Source organism: Capricornis sumatraensis, chromosome 14 (assembly GCF_032405125.1).
Source record: "Capricornis sumatraensis isolate serow.1 chromosome 14, serow.2, whole genome shotgun sequence".
NCBI lineage: Eukaryota > Metazoa > Chordata > Mammalia > Artiodactyla > Bovidae > Capricornis > Capricornis sumatraensis.
This window is the reverse complement of record NC_091082.1, coordinates 79312956-79328052: the sequence shown is the minus strand read 5'-3', so window position 1 is coordinate 79328052 and position 15097 is coordinate 79312956. Positions and strand designations below refer to the sequence as shown.

Here is a 15097-nt window from a genome sequence, read left to right as displayed (position 1 = left end):
TAATTATAATAGTTGTGATCTCTGCAGATGTAATTCTGTTGTTTGCCTTCTGCAGTGTTTTACTCGGGAGGCTTGTTTGGCAGTTTGTAGTTGTGAGCTCATTTTCCTTGGAACATGTTTGTTGAAAATTTTCAAGACCTGCATTTACAGTGCGTTCTTCTAAAGACAGCTTGCATTTACTTCTGCTAACTGAAAGCCCTACCAACCTGAGACACTCTAAAGTAAATTTTTGATTTGGGGTTTTTCAGGCCAGACAGTTCATATAAATTTAGTATCCAAACCTGTCTGAATATAGGCCTGTGGCTAGGGATTCTCAGGAAAGACTCTTTTTGGTTTCTTTGCTTTGCTTTGAGCCAAGGTTGAAGTGGTCTTGACTTTCTTTAAATCATCCTCCCTTTGCAGAGCAGGGTCATTTTTCCTACTTTGCATGATGTTGGAGCCCCCTCCCCTTCCAGAGTTCTGGCTTTTTCACTCTTGTGCTCTTCACCTGTTGTCCATTGTTCTTTAGGCAGGTGTCAGCTCCTGCATCCTTGCTTATCTCTCTCCTGCTTTCTCATCATTTCTGGTCTCTGAGGGATTTCTTCACTTCTCTGCCAGCTCAGAAATGAATTTTAAAAGATTTGAAAAATACTTGATCTAGCAATTTAAAAGGAGTACTATACTGGGAGGATTTTCCCTGAACATCAAATCTGTCATGTGTTGCTTTGAATTGAGTTTTAAAGAACAGAGTGAATTACAGTACTGGGTACTATATAATTATATTATGACTTTTACGCAGAGTTCCTTTTTTAATGAATTATTAAATCCATTCAGTATATTGTCTTCAGCCTAATGGGACACAGTTTCTAATGGATTCGTATCTTAGAAGCACAGAATAGCATTGTACTTTTACATCACAGTTTTTAAGAATATTACAAATATAATAATGAAATCCTACTTAAAAGTTCATGGTGATCATTATTAGAGCTTTTTAAACCTCTTCCAAAGTGAAAATTTCAATGTTACTTTATTCACAGGTAAATAGACTTGGAGTTTAGAAATGTTGTTAGTATTAAAATAGTCTTGTGCTCTTTTTAATTTTTAGAGGCATAGTTCTCTTTAAACAACTCTGAAGTGAGAGTAAAATGTTATATCTTTTTTACCAGTTGTCTGAGCTACCAGTTGTCATGATTCCTAATTTGCCCCTTTTTTTACTTTCTTTAAAACTTTGCACTTAGTAAGTTGTAGCTTATGCACCCCCCCTTATTGCTGAGAGAAAATATATCTCATCTTGAAATCATGAAGCAAACTGAAATAATATAAAATCCACCTTATTTTTTCGTTTGTTCATAGTCTTCTGGGCATAGAAACCTAACATTTTATTGAGTGGATTAATGAAACATGTTATGTTGTATGCTCATTTCCCCCTAATTGATAGTTGTTTTGTGTGTGTGTGTTTGGACTCATATATAATATAAATGGTTAGAAGTATTTAGTAGGTACACTTAATGTAACAGATACTTCTGTTAGTAATAGACTGTTTTCAACTTATACCTGTATACAAACCCAGATGACCTGTTATTATTTTTTCTTCCAGGGTAATACTGACCAGCCTGTCCAAACTAGCAAGATTGGACTGGGGAGGAGAGAATATCAGAGTTTACAACACCGCCATCATTCTCAGCGTTCTAAGTGCCGTCCACCTAAGGGCATGTATTTAACCCAAGAAGATGTGGTAGCTGTTTCCTGTAGCCCCAATGCAGCCAACACCATCCTGAGGCAACTGGACATGGAGTTGATCTCTTTAAAACGTCAGGTATTTTATAAAAATTATTTTTGATGATTCTGTCCATTTTGCTTATTTACTTTATCCCTGTTAACTCAGTTTTTTTACAGATTTTTCTCAACCACTCAGTTACATAAGCTTTATCTTTCTTATTTACCTTGTTTTCAAATTATAAGATGCCACTGAGGATTTTAGATTTGAATCCCAGCATTGCTGCTGTTAGCTCTGTGATGCTGGGAAATAATAGAATCTAAGCTTCCATTTTTTATTTATAAAATTAGAGATGATAATCTTACTTCTCTTGCAGATTGTTGAGAGTTATCTGAGATGACACTCATGGACTGTCATCACTAGCACCAGTCGCAGTAGCAGCAGTCTTATCTAAAGTTTCATTAGCATAATCAGGCAGTGGGTGCGGTTTAGAGCCCGTGATCTTAAGCTCTAGACCTAGCTACACTGCCTGCTTCCTGCACAGCCCTAGGGGAGCTGTTTAACTTCTCTCAACTTCACTTTCTCTGTCTTAAAATGAGGATAATGATATTTTGGTTGGGAGGAATTAAACAAGGTAATATAGGGTAAATGCTTAAAACATCAGTACGTTGTGCATAATACATACTGATTATTGGTTGTTATTAGGTCTCCAGTCTTTTTCTGGCTTTTCCTTTATTTATTTATTTATTTCTGTTGTTGTTTTAAGACTGGGCTTTCTTGGTATAAATTAACCAACCTTGCCAGTGACTTCTGAGTTTACTTCCTAAGCTGTGGCTTTTCTCCTAAGCTCTATAGCTATATTTCCAACTACCTGTTAGACATCTCATCTAACTCCCAAAAGATTTTTTTTTCTGTTTTCTTGTTTGTTGAAACATCTGAATTTATCATTTACTCATCCCTTGCCTGTATTACTCTCTCAACACACACAAATTCAAGTGGTAAATTATTTTATCTCTGAAATTTCCTTTAAATCAATCCCCAGCTTTTTAATCTCATCACTACTATCCTTGTTATGGCCCCTATCACCTCTTTTCTGAGTATAACTATCATGTTGATTCTCCTTGCTGTCTACGTCCTCTCAGTCCCTTGTTACACATTTCATCAATGTTATTCTTTTAAAATACTTGTGTAATCAAGATCACTCATCTTAAAATGCTTCATTAATTCCTACTTGCCTTTACCAGGTTATTTGAAGAGCTAGACAGAAATTTATAGGAAGGGCATGTTAAATTTAAAATTCATCATGAGTAAGGAAACTACTGAAGAATTTGAAAGAGGTGTATAACATGGTCATATTTATATTTTTAAGCTATATCTCTTCTTGTTTTTTTTGTAGTTGCTTTAGGGATTACAACGTGTATCCTTAGCTTACAGTGTCATCCTTGTTTAGATATCACAGCATGCACCATTAAAGTTAATATTATTACCACTTCCATATAATGTAAGAACTTTGCAACAGGGTAGTATGGGACCAAGATGGTTTTTCTCTATCCTGAACATTCAGATTTCTCTACCCCTTGACCCTGGTTACTTACCCAAACTGCTTTTATATTTCTGTTTTCTTCTCCAGCAAAGTTCCAGAATAAATATCAAAATCTACTGCATTAGCTTCCTCTGCTTTCTTACCACTTATTTTCAGAGGCTTCCCAATCTAGTTTCTGTCCCACATCCCATCCCACTTCTGCCACTGAATAAGCTGTCTTAAGATTGTTTATGAACAAGTTGCCCAGTCGAGTGCCCTCTTCTTGGTTCTTATCTCTTTTGAAAGCCACCTCCTCCTTCTTAGAATTCCTTTCTTTTGACTTATGATGCTGGATTCTCAAGTATATGTAGTATATATTTGATTGAATGCTTTGCCTTTAGTCAAACCATAAATGTGTGTGGAAGACTCTCATCTTCCAACCCACAGCACCCCTTCTCTTTAGAGAACTTCTGAAACACTTTGCCTGTGATATTTTTAAAGTGCTCAGAATTTTTTTAAATAATGAATAAAATGTTCTCAGCCACCTGTAAATCATACTGAGTCATCAGTACTACTACTCCACTATAACTTCACTTATAAGCTATTTTTATTGATTTTTTTAAAAATTGCTTGTTTATTTATTTATTTTTGGCTGTGCTGAGTCTCTGGGCTGCATGAGGGCTTTCTCTGGTTGCTGTGAGCAGGGGCTACTCTTCATTCTGGCGTGCAGACTTCTTATTGTAGTGGTTTTTCTCCTTGCCAAGCACAGGCTTCAGTAGTTGTGGCTCACAGGCTTAGTTGCTCTATGGCACATGGAATCTTCCTGGACCAGGGATTGAACCTGTGTCCTCTGTGGATTCTTAGCCACTGGACCACCAGAAAAGTCCTTTGTTGATTCTTGTGAAAGAACTTTTTTAAAGCTTTAAGTTCCTTTCTTGAATATTCATTTGATGTGTAACATAGTGAAGATTTACATTCTTAGATTTACAAATTCTACCATTTATTATCCCAAACATCTCATAAGCAGTGTCCAGACTGATTTCTTCCATGTCCACAAGTAATCTGTTCCCCTTTTTGCACTCCCTGTCTGGTTGAATAACACCGTGTATACTCAGTTACTCCAGCCAGTGACGAAACAGTTGTTATCCTTGATTCCTCCTTCTCCCTAATTCTCCACAATCAATTGTTTACAAAGGTGTCTTAATTTTGTTTCCAAGTTATTTCTTTGACCCATCTTGTGTACCACCACCACTCCTTCATTTCTGCTGTTTAAATCAAAGTCCAGTTTTGCTCTAGTGCTTGTTTTGAAAGCATGAATCTCTTCCAACATCATTGATATACATGGGCACAATTTGAACATAATGTGACTTTTGCATTTGCTTACATGCGATTTTTGTTAGTGAAGAACTACACCTAGCTGAGTGTATGCCCACACAGTTCCCATTTGAACTGTGTGGGCATATACTGTGTTATTTGCCATACACACCCACATTTGGTGTTAAAACTTTTCATCTGATTTCAAATAACTCTTTTACCACTTCCCAACAATTCACAAGTTGTAGTTATTTTGGCAGCCACTTATGTAAGCAACCTTTTAAGGTAAAGCATCATCTTTATTGTATCAATTATGAATTTCCTTACTGTTTAGAACTGTGCTGTGTGTAATTGATGAAGTTTTTGAGTGTTGTGTCTCAAGCTGTTTTTCCCCATAAGCCCTGTGGTTTTCACTGTGCAGTTTGCATAGTACTGTGGCTTTTGAGAATGCACATGTCAGCTTATAACAGAACTGATTATCCTTACTTCACAGAGTAGTTGTGAGAATTAAATGATTTTTTATGAACTGTGTCAATTAGTCTGTTAGGTATGTATATAGTTGATGTGTATGCTACTTGAATGAGTGTGTATTCCACCCTAAGTGCGATAAGTGTTCTATCCCCCTGGGGTAACAGGGTTTTTAATATATATCCTTTTCACTTATTAATACTCAAAAATTCACCTAAGTACATGATCTGATTCATATTTTTGGCTGTTTTTTGAAGGTTCAGAATGCTAAGCAAGTAAACAGTGCGCTTAAACAGAAAATGGAAGGTGGAATTGAAGAATTCAAGCCTCCTGAGGTATGCTACTGAAGAGTATATGTGACTAAGTATGGTGCAGCCTTGTTCTTTGAGTTATTCAGTGTTCAACTACTATATTTTGGTTACATGTGCGCTTTGAAGGTGTTATTATATAGATAATTTATTATGTCTCTATTTTGTTATTTAAATAGGCAGTCTCTTGAGACTTGGCTAATGATTTAAGTTACATCATTCTGTTACTGTCTTTAGCGCTTGCAATCAAGCACCCAAAACAGCTATAATAGTAGGCCCAGTGCATGTGAAACTGGAAGGTCGCTGATGAAGAAGTGCATTTTGGGGTCAATAGCAATGTTTGTTCAAAGCTGTTTCCTACCTGTGTAAATTGGTAACAGGAAGAAAAAGATCACAAGGAGCTCATTTTAACAGTTTTAACAAAATTTTACTTTAGTTTTGGATGTTTGTTTACTGGCTCAGGTTTCCAGTTAGGATTTTAGTGTGTGGATTTATATCCTGGAAAATACGAAATCCAAATACGAGATATAGATTGGCCATTTTCTCAAGTCTTACTTGTATTTCTCCTAAAACTTAATATTTTTTTTATATTGGTGATGTCTAAGGGTGTACTTAAATGCTTACTGTCCAATCATACCTTTTTACAGAAGCTTCTATTATAAAATCTTTTCTCTTTCTCTTTTTTTTAAAGACTCCTATGTTATGCTTCATATCCTAGCCTTACTTTTCTATGTATGTAATAATCAAATAATCCTATTTGGTCCTAATGGGATTTTTTTCCCTCCAGATAGCAGATTGACTGAAATATCTACAAATGAATTATGTTTGGGCGGGGTGGGGGGGTAGTGGCAGGCAGAAGAGTAGTACTTCATATGCCATCTTACTCCCTAGAATCTTCTAGAAAGGAAGAATCATTATGAAGGAAGTTGGTTTTGTTTGTTTTGAATAGTCTCTTTCAAGAAGGTTAGGCAATGGAAAAGAATGAAATATATGTAGACTAATATCTCATTGCAAACCCAGAGGTAAACTGACAGTCTAGTGATATTTAAATAATGATAGTGTAATACATGGAGAAGGCAATGGCACCTCACTCCAGTACTCTTGCCTGGAAAATCCCATGGACGGAGGAGCCTGGTGGGCTGCAGTCCATGGGGTCGCTAAGAGTCGGGCATGACTGGGCGACTTATTACTTTCACTTTTCACTTTCATGCATTGGAGAAGGAAATGGCAACCCACTCCAGTATTATTGCCTGGAGAATCCCAGGGACAGAGGAGCCTAGTGGGCTGCCGTCTATGGAGTCACACAGAGTTGGACACGACTGAAGTGACTTAGCAGTGTAATACAAAGAGTACTGCTTTATGTTAAATTATTACATCAAAAACTTCATGTAAAATTTTGTATTGAAGTTAATTTAATATTTAATTACACATTGTTGTTGTTCTCTTTTCAACCCCATGAACTGCAGCACGCCAGGCTTCCCTGTCCTTCACTATCTCCCTGAGTTTGCTCAAACTCATGGCCATTGAGTCAGTGATGGCATCCAACCATTACAAAATGCATAAAAGCAAAACACTTAAAATGTTTGTATATTACTATGAGTTTATAATTTAAAAATTAAAGAATATAGCAGATACTGAAAACCTTATTGGAATAGCTTGAAGAACTTTATGCCAATAAGTTTGAAAATTTACACAAAACTTAGAAATTCCTAGGAATATATGGTTTACCAAAATTGTCTTAAAAAGAACGGAAACTGAATAATGTATAACCATTAAATAATTGAAGAAGCAGTAAACATTTTTCTCATAGGAAAACAGCAGGCCAAGACAACTTTATAGAAAAAGTCTACCAAATTTTCAAGGAAATAAAATTCTAATCTCAAATTTTTCAGAAAATTGCAGAATAGTCTCATTCATTAACATTATATAAAGTAAGATGTGAAGGTATAATAGCATTTATAACTTTCCTATATGCTGCCTCTTTTTATGCTCACTTAAGTCCAAAGAATTAGATGAAGTAAATACTATTATTTTGCATGAGGGAGCTGGGCCTCAGAGAGAATAACTGACTGGATCAAGATCACACATCATAGTAAATAGTGATCCTCTGGCTGTGTTTTAGATCCTAAGAGTCCAGTTGGAGTCCTAGATTAATGTGATGCTGCCTCTTTGGAAGTTTTTATATAATAGTAAAAGTGTATGTTAGATTCCCACATATAAATGTAGTTATTGGTTACAAGTTACCATTTATTACATCTCTTGGTTTATTGTAAAAATGAAACAACCAAAACCTTAACGCACTGCGGTCCATACATTGAAGTTTGTGTAATATACATTGAGGTTGATTTTAAACTCACATGCACTGGAAAAATGTATATATGTTTTATCATGTGGAAAATGCCCAGGATATATTTGTAGGTATCATATTGTTCCTGTTGCTTTATAGGGGAGAACAACCTGAATAGATATATTTCAAAACACTAGATTAACAGTTATAGTAAAAACCTTGAAAAATCATGTACCTTATCCTCTTACCTTTAGGTTAGCTGATACCCAACCTAAAAAAGTTCTCCCTAATACCTAATAAAAGAATTTTATTAACCTTTTAAACAACAAGCTACTGAATGATGTAACTCAGCTGGAACTAAACAGTTACTAAGATGCTTTACTTATTCATTTGGTTGTATCTGTTATTTTCCTTTAGGGAAGATTGGTGAAGAAAGTTAATTCACTTACCTAAGTATTTGTCGATCATTCGTTTTTTATAAGACACTGCATTAGGCTCTGTGTGAGGGGGAGCAGAGGCGACACCTGGAAAAGAGGAAGGATAGATTTTTTGCATTTACTTTTTAAAAAAGAATTTATAGTCTAGATATTAGAAGACAAACATTAAATTTATAGATTTATCAGTGAAGATATTAATAAAACAAGTGGCTATTGTTCAAATAGGGTAATCAGAGAGCATTTCCTAAAGGGGGATGTTTTAGCTGAAGTTTCCTAGAGGGGAAAGTTTCAGCTGAAGGGTGAGTAGGATTTTTGCATAATCCTAAAAGGGCAGACGGAAGGAATGTGAACAGTGGTTTGATGTTGAACAGTGCATTCAAAACATAAATCCAGAGGGGAAAATCAAAAACACTGGATATTCCCTAAGCATGTATTATGAGCCCATTATTGTGCTAATCACTGCTGAGAGTTCAGTGGAAGTATAAAAACTGTTTTCTGAGGAAGCATGTTGTCTACTTGGGAAGGCACACTTGGTTGCAGAGGATGAATGCACAGGATATATGAGAGGTATTAATAAGGTTGAGTTTAACAGGGACTTATTTGTTTTATAAATCAGCGGGCAAGACCACTGTGAAAGCTAGGAAAAGCTTTTTGTGAAAGCTAAGAAGAGAACTTTGCCTTTTAAATTAAGGCAAATGAAAAGATCCTACAGTTTTTCAATTTAGGAATGATGTAATGAGAAATTTGTGTTTTAGGAAAGTTATCCTGGCCATGTTATACAAGATAAATTAGAAACTAGAGCTGCTGAAATGCCAGGTATGTGAGGGATAAAATAGGTGGTAAAGAGGTATTGGGTAGTGTCAGGTATCAGCTGTAGGAATGGAGAGCGAGTGATAAACCTAGAGAACATTTGCAAAGTAGACGTTTATGCATCTCCTTGAAAGTATATGAGGGTGTTGCAAGGAGTGGTGTACGTTTGATTATGCTTTGATTTGGGTGGAGTTTAGGCAAGGGGCAAGGAGCTCTGTGAATCCAGAAGGAAGAATCTGAGAAAGGGGTGCTTTTTGAAGCTAGAAGCTTCCAAATCTGTGGTATTTTCATGCATAGGTGTGTGACATCCTTTCTTTGTGGGTGTTGGGTTGACTTTTCAACACTGGGTAGCCTAGTAACCTTTTTTAGCTCTTCCAAGTCAGAGGTAGTATGAAACTACTACTGACAAAAATGGGAAAGACGTGAAGAAATTTAGCCAGGGGAAGGATGCAGTGAAGATGCTGAACTCGCTGAGGGTGCCATAGATTCTTCTAGATGGCTCTTTGGGGTCTTCTACATTATTGTTGCTATTATATACTGGATTGTTTTACATTGCTCTTCTGTTAAGAAAAAGAATGTGTTCAGCGGTACCTCATAGCTAGCTGTAACTACCACAGAATTTTAGATTCCTGGATATAGTCTAGTTGTCCTTTCCTTAAGTTAAACGCATCTCTACCAAACTTTCTTAGCTCTAAAATATAAAAATCAGTAACTTAAAGGAATTCTGAATGTTTTTAAAATGTTGACCCTCTTATTCCTACAGCCTTTCCTTCCTTCCACTGTTTCCATTTTGTAGCACATAGACTGTTTAATTCCATACAGTTTCAAGTCATCCTCTGCATTTTTCCACTGAAGTGTCTTCTTAAACGTTAACATTGGTCTTAATGACCAAATTCCACAGCTCTAACTCATTTCCCTTGCCTATTTCTGAGCCTTTCACATAATGATGACCTCCTTCTTACTTTAACTTTTGTAACTATTATTTTCCCTTCTCAGCTATAATTTTTCATTCTATGTAAATAAAGACATCCTCCAAGTTTTTATCCTCAGGATGTATTTCTCTTCTGTTTTGGAAATCTGATACAACTGTATCACTTTGCTGTATCAAAGTCATATCATATATACATTTAAATGACATAAATTCAACCAAATAAAAAAGAGAGAGTATGTTTATTAACAGCAAGTGCACCAGTGCTGGCAATTCTGCCTGAACTCCATTTATTGCGTGTATGACCCAGAGTGAATAGTTACAAGCTGGGAACTGTGAATCCAGCATTCCTTTAGTCAGTTTTAGCTTTCACATCCTCCTGAGCATTTCCTCGAACTGAACGATGTTCTAGTATGTACATAGGTATTTATGTTTTTCATGTACTACTGTTCTAAATTCGAGCCAAAGGCTTCATCTGGGATATAACTGAGAAACTAGTGGCCCTTTCCAGTACTGAAGAAATAACTGCCAGCATGGACTTTCTGTGAGACTATCTCCATGGCTACCTTTGTAAGAACATTTCAAGGGTAATTTTGGAAGAAAAAAAACTTTTAAAAATTCAGATCTGATTTTAGAACCTTTCATCTGAGTAAGCTGATTCCATTGTTTTCCCTCATAAGCATTTTCCAGACACCTTAAAAAAAATGTATTTGAATAGACGAATCTTTTAACCTCCTGCCTAATACCTTATTTTCAGTGTATCCCAAGTTAAATTCCTCCTCTTAGCCTTGCTTTCCCACATCTCCCAAATCCTAAGTCCTTAAAAGCATCACCCTTCTCCCAGCTTTCTAGGCTTAAAAGTCTTATTCTGCTCATAATCCTACCCTTCTCTCTGCTCCCTGCTTTCCCCAGATTGCTCATTATATCTAGTATGAATTCATCAGCCCTGGTGTTCTCAGCCCTTGCAGAACTGGACCTCACCATATTTTGGTTTAGTTAATTATCACCAACCTTCCAGGCTTATTTGTCACTGCTTCCTAACAAAAATCCTCTTGTTCCTGAACATGGTATGCCTTCTCCTCATTTTTACCTTTTAGGAACTTATGTTCTTAAATCCATCTCTGACTGCAGTCCCTTCCACTTTCCTTTTTCCCCATTGTAATCATTTTGACTTTTCTTTGAATCCCCAGTATACGGTTTTCAATAATAGTTACTTGTGTTTATCCCATCTCCCGATTTGCTTGAAAGCCAAAAATAAGTCTTCATAGGGCATGTTATTTCTTTTTTACTTTTTGTTCCCTTTTTATTAATGATACCTTTTCCTCCATTTTCTGCCTTTCAGGTTGAACGAACATTGATTGATCAGCTTTAATTTATGTTTGCTCAGGCACTATGCTTGATGTTTTTGTCACTGTTTGTTGTCGTTTAGTTACTAAGTCATGTCCAAGTCTTTGCGACCCCATAGACTGTAGCCTGCCAGTCTCCTCTGTCCATGGGATTTCCTAGGCAAGAATATAGGACGGGTTGCCATTTCCTTCTCCAGGGGATCTTCCTGACCCAGGAATTGAACCTGCATTTCCTGCATTGGTGGGTGGATTCTTTACTAGAGCCACCAGGTTACATATGTCCTTATATATATTCCACATATATGCTAACTTTAATCCTAAGAACCACGTGCAATGTAGTATCACAAGAGATGTTCAGTATCCAAATGCTCATTAACCTAAGGGATAGATGGAGAAGCAAAGGTTGCCAAACAAGAAACTATTCACTAGTGAATTCAGCACTTATAAAGTTAGGCTCTCCTCACTAATTCTGCTAATTAACCCTAGCTGTTGCCCTTCCCATCCATGACAGCAACATCTTCCTCTTATTCTCTCGATAATACAGTGCAAATACAAAATGAAATTGTAAGCCTTGCAAAAGATGTGAAACTTCATGAAGTCTGTGAAGGTACAGAATGGCTTTAGTCACTTGCAAAATTGTTGACAGAGGGGTATGTAACAGAATTAATGATGGAAAAAAAAGGATAGTGCCTCGGGCATTTAAAAGAAGAATAATTTGAGGAACAATAAAGAGAAGAGAAATTTGAGAAAATCATTGACATCTTCAAAACAAAAATGACCTATATTCTACACTCATGTTGTAAATTTCAAAGCTAGAGAGTGTTATACCACTGTATAATCACAAAAGGTATGCCAAGAAATAAAATTAAAGCTTGTAAGCGAAATCAGTAACTATCTTTTAATGAACTAGTTTTCCTAAGTTTTAGTTGCATATTTCAGATTAAGTTACATTCAGCCTTTTATTTTTTTTAACCATTTACCGTAAAATATCTGGACCTGTTTTAAATAGGTTCCAATACCAGTTATCCTTGGGTACTACCTTTCACGGCCAAGGTAGCATCACATTGCCTGGGTATTAACTCAGATATTACCTCCTACTCCATTCTTACTGTTCCTCTTGGGAGACCGTATGTTGAAAATTGCTGGTTTTCCCTGTCTTCTCTCTTTTTCTCTGCACTCTTTTAGCCTTGGTTCACCCTTACGACTCCTGTATGTCCTGTTTCCCCTCTTTCTCTTTGCCTGTTTCCTGTTATCCCTTTGCCTCCTCACAAGTATCCTAACCTGGAGGCTTGTCCACATTGCCTGGCCTGCCTTGCTCTCCTTTTTAAAATCTTATCATTTGGAACTCAGTGCTTTGTGTTTTTTATTTTTCCCTCCTTTACTCAAGGTCTTTTTTTTTTTAACTTTTTTCTTTCTTCTTTCATAACTTTTTTTGAATTTATGTTTCATTCTTTCTTCCAAATGGTTGCTTATATGTCTTTGCTCGTGGTGAGAAAGTTAATATTACCCAGAATCTCTGTGTACTGTGGAGATTCTTATTGCTAAGACTACAACTGAGATAAGACTTCAACACCCCTTCTTAGAGGAGACCCTACTTTCTGTTTTGCCCAACATGTGTGTGTATTACATTGGCCATTTTATCTGGGCAGTTTCTACTATAAACCTCTGTAGGCTGGAATGCTTATTTCTGTCTGTCCATCTACTGCCAAAGGTTCTTGATTACTAAGAAGTGGATGTATACTAGTGAAATTTGGTTAGATGTTTAATACTGTAATACTGCCATAGTCAAAATCTTAAACTGAGAAATTTTTTAAACAAAAATACTGGGATGAATGTAGGAAGTGTTGGGGGAAAGTCTATTCTTATACTCGGTCACTCTCTGCTTTAGAAATTTAAAGAAATATTAATTTAGGGTACAGGCCTTATCTACAGTTTTACATTAATTTATACAACACTATTTTTGATGGAGTAAGAATAGATTTAGTCTAAATATGAAGAAAAGAAATTTGAGAGTCACTCTTCTATAAAGAAAACAAAGTCTCTTAAATGTTAAAACTAGGCTAAAATTAACATATGCAGTGTATGATAGGAACATTGTAGTTGGAAAATGAGTGATTAATAGATTTTCTCAGTTTTGATATCTCTGACTAGGGTGTGTGAATGTTTTTCTTTCTCCCAAATTGGTACATTTCCCTTTCATTATTTTTTTGTGTTGGTAAAAGGTAATTCAAAATATACTTTTTAAGTCTTATAAAAATGAAATCCTCATAAATCAGAGTTTTAGTAATCTCTTATCTATGATTTGGTGAAAAGTTTTTAAAAAATAAGCACTTTGGAAAAATGTCTGTCTTCATATCCTCATTAGGAAACTTCTCTTTAATTTTGTAGTCAAATCAGAAAATTAATGCCCGTTGGACCACAGAGGAGCAGCTTCTAGCAGTGCAAGGTATATTAAAGATAAGCAGTTATTGTTGTTAATAATTATTTAATTTGTAATGAAAGGTGACTACCATAGTTCTCCCCTTCCTTTAGAAGTGGATCAAGAAAGGGGTCTTGTGTTTACCATCCAGTGTTGGTGCTCATGAACTCTGATTTATACTTGTGGATGTGATATACTGAGCCTGTGTGCATTTTGGGTCCACATGTGATGCCTTCCCAGCACTAAATGAATGATGGTGATGACAGGCTTGAACAAGTCAGATGGTCTCTGGGTGCCTCTGCTTCAGTATTCTGCAGTTGGGTTCATTCTTACTGTATCAGTCAATAACCCTTTATCACAAACATAAACTACTGTGTTTCTGGTTTCCCTGATTACTCTGTAGTTGATAATTGTCAGGTACTGAAAATATTCATGATATGCTTAACTTTCAGTGTACCATAACTTACGTAAGAGATAGGCCACTGAATGCTATAAAACCTGACTTTAAATATATCTATTTATACAAAAGAGAGACTTAATATATAGATATATATACATGTGCAGTTTTAAATGCAATTATTTGTAAGAATGCTTGGTTGAATTGTATGGCAGAAATCTTTTTGTACTATGAATACCCATGGGCAAATTGGAAGCACTATAAACTTGGATTTTCTTGTGTTTGAATTACTTAAGGGCAAATTGTATGTTGCAATTCAGTATTGTAGATTTGTTTTCCTTTTAAGATGAACTGTCTGTAGGACTGATAGTGTGGTTTAAGTTTGGTCTACAATTTGTTTCTTCTTGGCTGAGCCCTCTGTGTTGAGTATCCATGGCTTATAAATCTAGGTTAACTACTATAAGAGAGTAGGGCCCCAGTGAAACATACATCTTTAAAAACAGTTCCGAGTATTCAAACATAGAAAACATATTTAACTCAAAAAATGTGCAGGTATCATTCGGATATGAGAATAATATAGTTAAAGATGGATTAAGACTTTGCAGTTTGAATTAAAGTAAGGATTCGCACCCAGTGTGACTTGAAAATGCACAGCAGGCTGCCAGTAGGGCAGTGTCAGCCTTCCCTTTGGCCTGTGCAGCACAGCACAGTCATTTCATAAATAGAAATGCCGGATCCTGTGCAGGCAGAGCTGGACATGCATGTAGCCCATCTGTAATTGTAGAACTACGTTTCTGAATGAGTCAGAACAAAAGTTGAATTAGTTTACAATGTTCAATAATAGCTCTTTGCAATGGACAATTTAAAGTGTTTATTAAAAATTATTTTTGACAACTGTCTCATATTTATTTAGAGTTATGACTTACAGTTCTAACATAGTTTTTTGGGTAGGTTTTCCTTTGATTTATGTTAAAGCCTGTTTCCTTTCATGGTGGTAGCCTATAGAATTTAACCCCATTTTCCAGTATTTATTTTCTTAAAGGTTAGTATACTAATCCTATACTCTCATATAAGAAATGATCACAGTGAAAGCATTTTCTGAAGAGAATTGCCTAGGAAGTCTGGATAATCTTCTGTAGATACAGAGGAAAGATTTGATACTGTT

General features: G+C 35.9%; 1 protein-coding gene across 3 annotated transcripts in view; it reads left to right on the top strand.

Annotated features, from left to right (window-relative positions):
- Window positions 1-15097, top strand: part of RCOR3 (REST corepressor 3) — a 52580-nt gene that overhangs the window by 26931 nt on the left and 10552 nt on the right. For all 3 annotated transcript variants that reach the window (XM_068985605.1, XM_068985606.1, XM_068985607.1), the window contains exons 8-10: window positions 1577-1795; window positions 5258-5335; window positions 13505-13562. In XM_068985605.1, the coding sequence (XP_068841706.1) occupies window positions 1577-1795; window positions 5258-5335; window positions 13505-13562 (355 nt within the window). The remainder of the gene's footprint in view (window positions 1-1576; window positions 1796-5257; window positions 5336-13504; window positions 13563-15097) is intronic.